The 12,499-nt window shown below is 36.1% G+C and overlaps 1 protein-coding gene across 5 annotated transcripts in view; it reads right to left on the bottom strand.

The window, feature by feature from the left end:
* Positions 1 to 4,591: 4,591 nt before the first annotated feature.
* Positions 4,592 to 12,499, bottom strand: part of FYB1 (FYN binding protein 1) — a 66,850-nt gene continuing 58,942 nt past the window's right edge. For 4 of the 5 annotated variants that reach the window (XR_008203201.1, XR_008203203.1, XR_008203204.1 and 1 more), the window contains 4 exons: positions 11,892 to 11,997; positions 8,222 to 11,627; positions 7,054 to 7,085; positions 6,878 to 6,945 (listed from right to left, as the gene is read on the bottom strand). Coding sequence is in view for 1 of the 5 variants with exons in the window: in XM_052670347.1 (XP_052526307.1) it covers positions 6,923 to 6,945; positions 7,054 to 7,085; positions 8,222 to 8,255; positions 11,465 to 11,627; positions 11,892 to 11,997 (358 nt within the window). In the remaining 4 variants the exon portion in view is untranslated. Of the gene's footprint in view, positions 6,946 to 7,053; positions 7,086 to 8,221; positions 11,628 to 11,891; positions 11,998 to 12,499 lie in introns of all 5 variants that reach the window. The other variant, XM_052670347.1, reaches the window with a different exon arrangement.

Raw genomic sequence — 12,499 nt, 5'->3', positions numbered from 1 at the left:
TGAAATTAATTTTAGATAGATGTAAAATCCTGAATGACAATGGGCTGAGGAGGAAGAGAAGAAAACATAGTGAATGAGACAAAAAGTTTAAGAAAAATCATTGCTTCTTTTGCTATCTCTATACTGTTAGTAAGGACTTTGCAATTATTCTCTTTGCTCTGACTTTTTCTTCTCCTGAAGTCTACCCAAATACTTCAGAAAGGATGAGACCTCAGCTCTATTTCCTACTGTCTTGAAAAACTGTCGGTGAAATGGAAAGCATAGGGAAACCACCATCCATCGAATGAAGTATTTTGAAAGCAGTTTTGTTGTCAAATGGGATAGAAAAAGGTCTAAATCAGCTGTCGTCTTGGAGTATCTCTGTGCCCTGGATCCTGCCTAAGAATCCTGGATTCTTAGAGGATTTAAGAAAATGTGAATATGGGAAAGTTCTGTTGAAACCCTGGCTGAATTTGGGTACAGGAAGAGGCAGGGGTCTTCAGGACTCTGCAGCTGTCCTGAGCCAAAGGTTATAAGCCAAATAATTCAGCCAATTAATTATAATTATAACTAACAATAAAACAGTTTGCAGCAGCAATATGATTTGGCTAAAGAAGAATAATTAACGTGTTCTTCTGGAGTCGCTCTGATTTTGATCTAAGTTATTTCATGAACACAGTAACCGTAAATCCAAATAGAAGTTAAAAAAAAAAAAAAAGAAAGATAAAATCTGAATTGATTGCAGCTGGGTAAAATGTTAGCATTTCTTCATTATCCAGTAATGGAAGGAATTAACCTAACATGGAGCACATAACAGAAGATTATGCAAGAGCACCAATAAGTGGCATAGTAAAGCAACAATAACCAGCTGCAGAATAACAGCATGTCAATTGATGTAACAGGTCTTCCTGGGCAAGCTGCTAACTGGGTGGTTAATTAGTGCAAACTCTCATTTAAGCACTCATTCCTGTCAGATTTTTCACAGCATTCTGTGCTGCATAATGCTGTTGAAGCTGTGAAAAGCAACAGGTGCTCAGTCTGTGTATGGCTAGCATATTAATTAAACCTGAGGAAAAAAACCACAGCTGTCGAAGGTTTCAGTCCAAATAAATCCCAGTCACAGGGCTGAAGCTATACATATGCATAATTTATCACCACTTGATTCAAAATCTCTATAGCAGCAAAGTTATTTTTTTTCTTTAAGTTTTCATTATCGTTTTATTTTAAATTGATCCTTGGGCAAAAAGTTCTGTACTATTGTACGGCTTGCTTTCCATTAGGAAATCATAGCATAGAATCATAGAATGACTTTGGTTGGAAGGGGCCATAAAAATCATCAATGTCCAACCCCCCTGCTGGAAACATTTGAGTTTATTTTCAATAGGTCAATTTATTAATTTTTATTCAAGCTCTAAGTAATTTGATTTACTTTCATGCAGCATCTCAATTACTGAAAAAAAGCCTCCTCAAATACTGTTTGATCTAATTTGAAACGCTATGGCAAAAACAGCATAGGTCACAAACACAAGAATCATTGAATTCTTCTCAGCTGTTGGCACAGCAGAGAACCTCTGCTGGTGTCAAGCATGGATTTGGGCATCTCGTTCCAAAAATGGGCATTTACACTGAACAACCTCTAAAAATGAAACAAAAATTCAAATGCCAGGAGCAGGGAAGCAGAAATAGGGGAAGAGCTCAATTAGATGAAAAGGGAAAAGAACAGGGAAGGAAGGAAACGAGGGACACAATGCCATGATCAGAGGATCGAGGAAAAGAGGAATAACTGTAGGGAATAGAAAGTGATTGTGAAAGTAAGTGGAAGCATGTTGATCATGTCTCACACAGAGAAGAGGGCAGTGGCACCCAGACCCAGCGTGTCTTTGGGTCCTTGGCTTACCTGAGGGAGCTGGATAGCAGGACAGAGAGCTGGGCTGGGGGCATGGCATGCCTCAGGCAGAGCAAGGAGAGGTCGGGGCCCCGTGCCCTGTGCTGGCACTCCTTGTGCATTTCCCACCCGAAGCCCACACGTGCCAACAAGGGAGCAGGTGGCTTTTCCTGCTAAGGACTTGGAAATCAGGAATCAGGCCAAAAAGAGAGTTACAAGGGAGGGAAAAAAGCTGGTACTTTTTTCTTTTTTGTTTTCTTCGTCTGTCTCACGATGCTTGAGCTGTAGGATTTGGCAATACTGCTGAAGTAAAATGAATGGTAGTGTTTCCTGGGACCACTGGTATCCACTTAATTCACATTTCATTCATGTACGTGTTGACATTTTGCATACTTTCCTGGTGCCTAACAGTGAAAATACTGAGATTAAGTGATGTTTCTAAATGCATTAGGAATGAAAATAGTTTCCTGTGTTCTTTTCAACAACGTCCGTGATATAAAAACCCTTGAGCATGAAACTTCATACATTTAATAACAGCTTAATCCATTCTTTCCAAATGGTTTAAAGGGAGGCAAATGATGATAATTCAACAAATTCTACACATATTCAGGAGCTGGTAGTCTAAGCACAGAGAATAAAAGCCATGTGTGCTCCTTGCTGTTTTGCTCTACCCGGCAAAGGAGGGGACCTGGGACCATCATGCTGCACAGGTGGAAGTCAGTGATGCTGCAGCCATGCTGAGCAGTGGGGAGAGGATTCCTGCCCATTGTGGTGCTGGGAGGTGCTAGGGATAGACCCTTTGGCTGGACTACCATCTGGTTCCTTGGCAGTAGGGATAGAGGGCTTGGCTGCCATGCTTGTTGAGCGACTTCGGAGAAATAAGTTAATTCTCCCAGAACAAGTCTGAGTATCTCAGCCCAGTGTCTCCCCAGACCACGAACACCGAAAGCTGTAGCTCTGGCCATAGCTGTAGGGATGACACAGACCATGACAGCAAACTCGGTGTCCACACCAATTTTGGTGGAAAATGAATAGACATTTCGCTATATATCATCTAAGCTATGATTTAAATCATATTTCAATGGTATCCCCAATCTGCCCTTTTTACTACTGTGTACTTGTATTTAAAATATATATTATGGATGTTCACACTTTTCAAACATGAAGTGGTTTCTCTCTCCTCTTTTAACCACTGGAAGAAGCAAAAAGCAGAATGTATTGAGAGTGCTAATATGAGGAAAAAAAAACCCACTAAGAATATCATTAATTTAGCTTTAGTAATTTGCTTTTATGCCTGGAACTAATGGATATGTGCCACAAATTGTCCTTTGTGCCTTCCTTTCATACACTGAAATGAGAACAAAATATTTTTCTGTTTCACAAGATAACTCCATTCCTATTCATGGAAATCTGAGATCTCCTTGTGATGGATGGCATGGGACACAATACTTCTGGTGCAACAGAAGCCAGGGAAGATTTGCAGAGCTGAATAACTGCCTTTTCTGTTAGGTCTCATCCAGAACTGCACTAAATGAGGCAGGGATCCTGTGGAAAAATCTCCCAAGCCATTCAGCAACTATTGACTGCACACAAGTGGGCAGGACTGAGGACGTGCAAATGCAAACTGATGTTTCCTTGAGTTCGGATGCTTCACTCTGCAGTGAGGCTGTGTGTGGAAGCTTTTTCCTTGTAGAAATATCTGTGGTTGGTGGTCAGATGTCTCCTTTTATGGATTCATCATTCTTCTCAGAAGTTGACTTATTTGCCGCAAAATACATACACAGTGATGCACACACGCACACACGCACCTATTTCAGCTGTAGAGCAATGTGGTGTTTCATCCTTAAGCTGCTGCATTTAGCCTCCTACACTGCATTTCCTTTCCCTCGCCAAAGCACCAATCTTTGCTGCTAAGGTGGATTATGTGAGAGGATCACACATTGAGGAGGGCTTTGTTACCACCGAGGGAGGAGTAGACAGGGGATCTGCAATTATGAGGATCGAAAATATAAACCTCTTAGGCAGGAATGCACAGGAGATCAGTGGCATTCCTGTAGCCCAGGGAAAAGCCTGCAGTAAAAGCAGGGAAAATGCTCTAAAGCTGCTGAATCAGAGGAAAAAACTCTCCTGCTTTTTGTTTTGCTTAGCTTGTTTACCAGAACACCATGGAGGTCCAACTGGATGGAAAGCAGTGCTATTTAACTCAGCTGGGTTATTCATGCTGAAGCCTATTTTTTTGTCAATATTTTGGTGTTTTCTGTGCTGAATGTTTTAGCAGGCATAGCCAAAAACTCCAGGATTATAAACAGAGTTTGGAGAGGGAAAAATGTCTAGAGAGAGAATAGCTTTCCTTTTGTTTCTTTATGAATTTTAGAAAATATAACAAATTACTGGTGAGAAAGCCTTAAAATATAGCCTTTATTAAACTAACTAAGTAGTAGAGTTTCCTGTCTGAAGTCTTTCTGCTTACATATCACATTCTGAATAGTAGTTGCTGACAAATGCCACATAGTAGCTGTGCTTCCATTGCAGCAGTAGTAAAGATTTTTACTCTGTCTGCTATTTGGTGATAATTACCAGAAGTTACTTTTCAGCTACTGATGTTCTGGCTTGGCAGAAGGTGGTGTGCCCACATGTCTTGGGAGAAAGCATGCATTTATTAAGAATTAAAAACAAAAACAAAACAAAACAAAAAAGAAATACACTGAATCCAGCTAAAGGCACTGGTAAAGTAACAAAATGAAAATATTTATTGTGATTTCAGTGTATGATACCTTATAACTACACTTCAGCACCCCATGCCAATCACACTATATATCAAAGAATGCATAAATTTTTAGTTTAAAGTATCTTACTTCGTACAACGATCCAGTGCCCCATGAGATCAGTACAGAGTCAACAAGGAAACAGTACCTACATCACATCAAAGTTATGAAAATGGTAAAGTTATTCAAATGCATAACCAACAAATCTTAGTAAAATTCACATTTGTGCAGGGGAACAAAAGAGGTTTGTGTATTACTGAGGTTCTTTAATGCAAGATAAAGTATGCACAGAAGGAAAGTTCCTTTGTTGATCCTACTGCAATGCATTGAGATCTACGATGAGTTGAAATCAAAATAAGATTGAGCATATATACTTTGAAATTTAACACAAACTCTTTATTTCAATTAATTAAGTAAAGCATGAAAGTTTTTATCCTATTTTTAACTGACCAGTGGTCGAGTTATTTCTGAATGTCTAAAATTTGAAACTGGAATTTGCCCCAGTTTGCTGTCACATTACCTACCCAGCGCACGTGCCTTTTAGAAATCCCCATAAAAAATAAATCAAGCACCAACAGCTAAGACACATTCATTTTATTTAATTTAAAAGATCATGTTTTAAATTTGAGTGCAGGTGCTGATGTTCACACATAGAATTGGTGCTTGCATGGCTGGATTCTGGTTTTAACAATACATTTAGATCTGGAAATACAAGATTGCTGCTAGCTTTTCTGCGTACTACCAGTGATTTTAAATGCGGATATTATTCCTACAATTAATGTCATTTTTGCTACCATAGCATTCTGCTTATTTGGAGATATAATATACTTAGAATTATCAGTAAAAGGCACTTGTGTGTGATGAAATCTCAGCTCCACTGAAAGTGAGTCCAAAATTCTGACTTCAACAGAGCCAAAATTTCTTTATGTTTAGAAGCTAAACTTACCAGCTTGCTGCATTGACTGTGTTGAAGAATGTAATTATCATATCTGCTCTTGAGAATTAGTGGAGACTTGATTATCAAGAAGGACTTTCTGATCTAGCCACAACAGTTCTGACAAATTTTTTATTATCTTGCAAAACAACAGGAAAAGCATCACGCAGTACAAATAGATTCCATTTTCTGTACTCACTCACCCTCTTTACTGGAGTTCACTGTAAACTTCTTTCGATTTCCAGTGAGTTCTGATACATAAGCAAGTCCACAGTGATTATTATTATTATGGTACACGCATCCATTTTGAATTGTTTTGCTATCTGCTCATTCATATGAAAGCTCTGCTAGTTACCATGGCCACTTTAGGAATAAATACCATTTCTACAATGGATCAGCGTGGAAATATCTGATTTATATACCTATGTAAAAAAATAATACCTAAAAGATAAAGGTAGCATCAATAAACATACTTTTTAAATGTAGAAATTATTTCCAACCAATTTATAAGTGTGTAGGTCCATTTTAATGCCTAAAATATTATAGTGACAGCGATATATGTTTAAACTACAAAGAAATTAAATCTTGACCTAAGCAATCTGAAGATATTCAAAGAAACGCTACTATAAAGGAGACTGTTTTATGGTTTATATCTCAGTGTGGTATGTAACATAACATAATTAATGTTTTACTATTAATGTTATGGCAGCCAAAAAGTACTTACAAAATAAAGATAATTTTAGAAATTGGCAATATATCACTAGCACAACACAGAAAAAGAAATTTTAGCAACGAAGGTACATGGCTGTACATGTCAGTGTAGCTAACACATTTACAGTTGGAAAAACAGGTGAGCAGTACTTAGTCTGATGCCCACTTTTGATTTCCTGTTTTCACAACAGGATGTTATCCCCAAAGGAAGCATCTTTACAGGATGCTGTCATACCCAGAGTGGCAGTCGCTGGAGTTCATTAAAGTGGAGCTAGAGTAAAACTTGTTCACAGGGTTTGTTGTCCTTTGTATCCTTCGTAGACCTGAACTGGCCTCTTTGGGCACAGCTAATTGAAGAATTGTTTTTACATGGATTGTTAACACCACAGAATGGAAGTGGAAGATGTCAACTTCAGTTTCAGTTCATATGCCCCATATTTGAATTGCTCTCATAAATGGCAGTACAAATATCTCACAAAGTAACTGAGAATAAAAGCCTGAAAAAAAAATGCAAACCAAATATTGTACATTTAAAGAGCTTAAGCAATTAAGTTGTAATCATCTTTAATGACTTCTCTTGCTTGGCAAGTAGAAGTCCAGCATAGATTTTGGTCTTCAATGAAGCTCTTACTCTCACAGAATTCTGCGTTAGTCATTATCATAGATGCAATCTGAAATGGAAATAGAATGCATGAAGATTGGCATTTAGCACTTTGACTAAAGGATAAAATTAATTGTAATTTAATATATTATTGTAATGATTGAAATGTTCAACATACCTTCGCCAATGTCATCATAAATTTCTCCATCACTGAAAGTTAGAAAAAGAGAAGAATAATGTATTTCAAATGGAAATATAGATATTACTCTCTGACTACAGGTATGAAATGCTGTAGCACTGTGGTTCAGATGCACTGTACATATGTACATACAGTTCATTTGCTGCTTAGGAAAGTGCTGCATTAATTGTAAAAAAACAGCACTGAGCAAGAAGGTAAAGACAGAAGAGCTTCAGCAGAGGGCAAAGCTGTATTTCTTTCTAAAGTAAAATGCATGCATCGTTAAAAGATTTTTTAAACTAGGTTTTAAAATAGCTATTCCAGCAAGTGCATACTAACATTTCCATTAAGAATGAACGACTAAATGAGGTGTTTTTTTAAATCAAAATTGGGAAAGATAATTAAAAAAAAATCAGTATAGACCTGAAATGCTTATTTGTTTCTGTTCACATTTGGATATGTTGTAATGATCTTGGAAGACCAGATTTTTGGATAAGGAATTTGCATAAGTTCTATATATGATAATTGTTCTCTGAGAAGGAATTTTCAAAATATGTCACTCAGACACTTGAACAGTTGCCTGGAAGCCAATAGGGCTATTTATATATGTAAGCTAAGCCCATGTATAAGTGTTTGCAGGCCTGACTTCTAAAATTGACATCTGATTTAATATTTAGAGATCTAACACAAAGCACATTGAAGGAAATGGAGAGGCTCTGTCTGACAAAGATTTTGGATTAGAACCACAAAATTATTCTCAGGAACACGGAGCCAAATCTGCTCAATCCCAATAAGACTGAAATAAAAATAAGCCTTATGAATAATTGGTCCTCTTTAGTTAAACATTTGGAATTGGCATCAGTATATTTAATCACATAAATGTTGGTTTTAATAATAGATTATAGTCCTGATAATACTTTATTTATGCTGTTTTTCGTGGTTCAAGCCAGAATCTGTGGGTAAGCAATGAAGAATGAGGTCTTGGATAATTTCCAGCTTAGATGTATGTGATTAGTTCTTGAGAAATCAAAACTCCATAGAAGTATCTCGATTTATAGCACCGGGATGACATATTGAAATAATCAGATTTCACATTTATTTAACAAACAGTTCCAAACAAAGAACAGCATTAAAAATAAATGTTTCAAAACGATGATTCTGTACTTACTTCTCAAGTAAATTGCTTCTTAGAACATAGCCATCTATAAAATTGAAATACACACATATTTAAGTTAAATTTAGTCATGATATTTGATCTCTTTCTATCACTTGTGAAATGCCATTTTCTCCTAATTATTTCAGACAGGAGGACTTACGGTGTATAACAGTGTACAGTACTCATCTTAGTTTTAATTGCTTAATTACTCTTATCTACTTGTTTTCTGTAAAATGGATCTCCTATAGGGACAAAAATGTCTTTTAAGATATATGCACCAGATAATAATTATTAACTGTGGCTGTTAAAAATGTTTTAACTGTATTAAATTGATAAAAAGTTTTTGTGTAAAAATCTGAAAATACCTTACAAAAGCTATTCAGTAGTGATTTAATTTATTATTGAGTTACACTGAAATCTGATAAAACTGCACAAATTCTTCTTTCATGAATTTAACCTCTTGGAAAAATGTTATTCACCATCTTTGGTAAAAGACATCAACTGAAATACTTGTCAATTGCTATAACATGTAAAAGCAAAGAGAAAGATGTAACTTTAATTATGTATTTATAGGTAAGTATTAGTATGCTTGTAAAAAATTAGAATAGTTTCAAAGGAAAAAAATGTTTTGTTTCATTTGAAATCATGGTAAAAGTTCGCCCATTTTATTCCTTAGGATGCTTAAGTAGTCACACTAAAATTGTGCTTTTTTAGTAATCCATACAGTACCATATTAACTGGTTTTAGAACAAATGTATTAGCTTTAGTTGTAAGTTCCTTTGCATTCTTGCTGCTGCATCATCGCATGGTACGAAAGTATCAGTTTTCTGCTGCTACATCTGGTAGTGATCCTGCAAGTCAGTCTATATGAATCTTCAGATCTTACTGTCTTACTTAAAGAGATGATTTCCTCCTTCACATGAAATTCTTTGATACATAAAAGTATCTTTCTTTTTTATTCCAAGAGCATACAGGAATGTCCAGATAAAGAATCGTTACCTACTTTTTTTCTAAGCGAAATTTCCCTCTACCAAATCCCTGTTACAAGATCGGCTACTTTTCTGGCAAGACTACTATCCCAAATAGAACTGCAAATAATAATTAATTCTTATACACAACTTTTCTCCATAGAGAAACACTTACGTAACTCAACTTTGTGTGTTTCAACATGAAAATAATTAGATATTGCTATAAATTTCAAATATGTAATGTTTTTCCCCCAGAATATGCTATTTAATTGCCAATCTTATACAAAATAGTACAAGTAAGCAGTTTCTTCTGTGATAGCCTTAATACTGTACAAACACTGAATTGTTCAGAAAAAACTTCTGTCTTGTGCTAAAGCTGAAGTTTTCCTGAAAAGCATTATTTTCACATAGTAATATTTCATTTGACACTAATCTGCTTTAGCTTCCATTTACTACTTAGCAGTTGTGGGGATACATATAGAGTGAAAAATAACCTTAATAGACCTCTACATAAGCCTCTGTGTTAACTAAAGCCTCTATGAGTTCAAAAACACTTTAAAATTAATCACTGATCCACAGTGCATGCTCTCTACTATTAAGAAAGTTATGAGTTTCCTTATTTTGAATGGCTCTGAAACTTATAATCATTTCAGATATCCTTTGAGCAAATGATACAAATTTTTCTTGCTAAGAACACCAAAAAACAGTTATATGAAATTAGACTACAACTGTGTAAGAAGAAATAGTTGCTTAACCTTCCTGTATTTATATCTTCACTGTAGTGAAGATGTGATATTTACATAAGTTCTGCTAAAACTTTTGCCCATTAAAAATGTTAAACTGCATGTAATCTGATGTATTTCAAAGAACCTAGTGCTGTGTAGCTTCAGTCCCCTGTGTATTTTTCAACTGTGCAGGCACGGAGCTGTGGAGGGGCTCTGTATGTTAAAGACCAAGCAGAAGAAGTAACAAAACCAAATGTTAATTTTCAGTCAGTGTGGGCTTCAAAAGGTAAAACTCTACTCTTAATATATGAGGATACTCCAACTAGAGCAAATAACCACAACTCCATAAAGTGGGACTCACATTTTACTAATTAATGTGAAAATTGACAGAAATCTTCACAGAAGCTTTCACAGAGGATATTTTTGTTTGTTTTGCTCCTTTATGCATAGCAAAGCAGTATCTACTATCACTTTCTGAAAAGCTTTGAAGATTACACGAGGAAAACAGACAGCATGAACTAATTTCCACTTTGCTATTATCTTGCTTCAAAAAATGTGGCATTGACAGCCCCACTTTGGGAAGTAGCTGCACTAAAGCGATCCATATTTTGAAAAACATATGTGTTGTTATGCAAGAAATTCTTCCTATTGGCCTGCCAGGAAGAAGGCTATACTCCAGATTGTAACAGAGGAGTACTGAGGGGAAAGAAATAGAAAGTGACCGAATCTTCTTCAGAAACATAAGGCATTGGACTGTCATCTACATAGGTTAATGATAAAAGGTAAAGGTAAGAGGAAGGATACTGCCACTTTGAACATAGTGTATTCTGTGAAATTATTAGGAGGAGAATTGAAAAGCATTGTAACATAAGTGCATGAAGAAATTGAAACCAAGAGTAGATGGTCCAGATTTCTCCAAAAAAATGCAAAAGCTTCTGCCAATGCATACTCTCTCCAAGGGTTTCAGAGAAACACTGAAAGGCCTTGTGCAGTTCCCAAAACAGGCAGGGATGCCAACAAGGACATATGCCTTGGATCAGTTGGGGCCCAGCAGGGGAAGACTCCTCAGCAGTTTTTCCTCCCTGCCTGCTGAAGAGATTAAATTCCAGCTCCGAGAATCCAGAGCAAGAATACCCTCATTAATCTTCCCTTGGCTGAAATCAATGGACAACAGTTCCAAGGATTTTACTATTTTACCTGGTTTAGGGGGTATCGGTGCAGTAATCTTTTAAGAAAATGGAGGGAGATGGAAGTAGTAAAAACATCTGCTTGTCTTAGCTGATGCAAAGTGTTCTCTCTCACAATTTTATCTCTTGACTATTGAAGTTCTGTTTTCTAGGGTCAGATACACTTAACACTCTCAAGGACCGACTGTAAGTAGTAAAAATAATGAGATAACCACAGTATACTTCTTGTCAACCACCAGACAAAAACAAACATGCTCTGCTCTAGTATGACAGGAAATCTGTATTTTTTTCATGTCCTGTCTGAAGTTACCTATTCTCAGATCGTTTAATTTATAGCACATGCATTCTGTACTACAGCTGGTAATTAAAACTTACATTTTCCTTCTTCATTCCTGCACAGCACCTTGGTGTCATCTGTACTCTGTATAACTTCAAGAAGCTCTCCTGGTTTAATCTGCAAGTCTTTAGATCCCCACTTTTTCTGGGGCAAATCCTGGACAGTGGTCGTTGAGTAAAGAACTTTGATTTCACCTTCAAACTGTAAAAATGAAATAAAAAGATGCCAGATAAAGAGCATTAATGTAGAATTTATGATCATGCATTTTTATAGCAACAAATTCTCATTTATTACTAGATTTTTTGAAAGTCAGGCAAATAAATGTCTATGCACTTGAAAATGTTTAAATACTGTTTTTACAAATAGTAGTACTTTACTTGTTAAGAGCAAACTGATTGTTTACAAAGTACAGGATATACATTAGAGAATACTATATTAATTATATTTTAGGTGAAGGAAACTTACCTTGAACTTTTTTCTGAACTCTTTCTCTTCTCTTTCCATCATTTTAAGCTTTTGTGGATACTTTTCATCTGATTTGCCTTTTCCAAGGCTCATAGATTTTGGTAAACTAAAACAAGAGGTTATAAATGAAATAAAATTAGTAACACTTCTGAGGTACTGACAACCTCTGTGGCAATTCCAATTAAAATGCACTTCCTTCTGCATGTCCTTAGTATGTTTCTCTTATCTAGAAAAATAACGTGCATAGTACAATGCAGATTTTATTACTGAAGAAATAAAGAGTTGAGATTATCTTGCCAGCTTTTTTTTTTTTTTTTTTGTATGAGTTCTGATGTTAATATATCTATTACAGCAGTGAACATGGAGAATATTTCAAAGCTCCTAGCTACCGCATCTGTGAGAACTTTTCATTACCAAAATAGCTTATGTAAGCAATACTCATCACTCTAGAATGTTTAAGCAAAGGACAATTTTTGTGAAGTCTAGGTATATTAGGAGAGTAGAATAACTATCACATGGCCCATTGCAGAGGTCGCTAGGGCATCTTAGTCCTTCATAAATAAATTAATCCGTTGCATCCATCATGAGAATTTGCTGCTCAATGGAAT

Source organism: Tympanuchus pallidicinctus, unplaced genomic scaffold, assembly GCF_026119805.1.
Source record: "Tympanuchus pallidicinctus isolate F22 unplaced genomic scaffold, pur_lepc_1.0 scaffold9, whole genome shotgun sequence".
NCBI lineage: Eukaryota > Metazoa > Chordata > Aves > Galliformes > Phasianidae > Tympanuchus > Tympanuchus pallidicinctus.
This window is presented reverse-complemented; position numbering and strand designations above follow the sequence as displayed.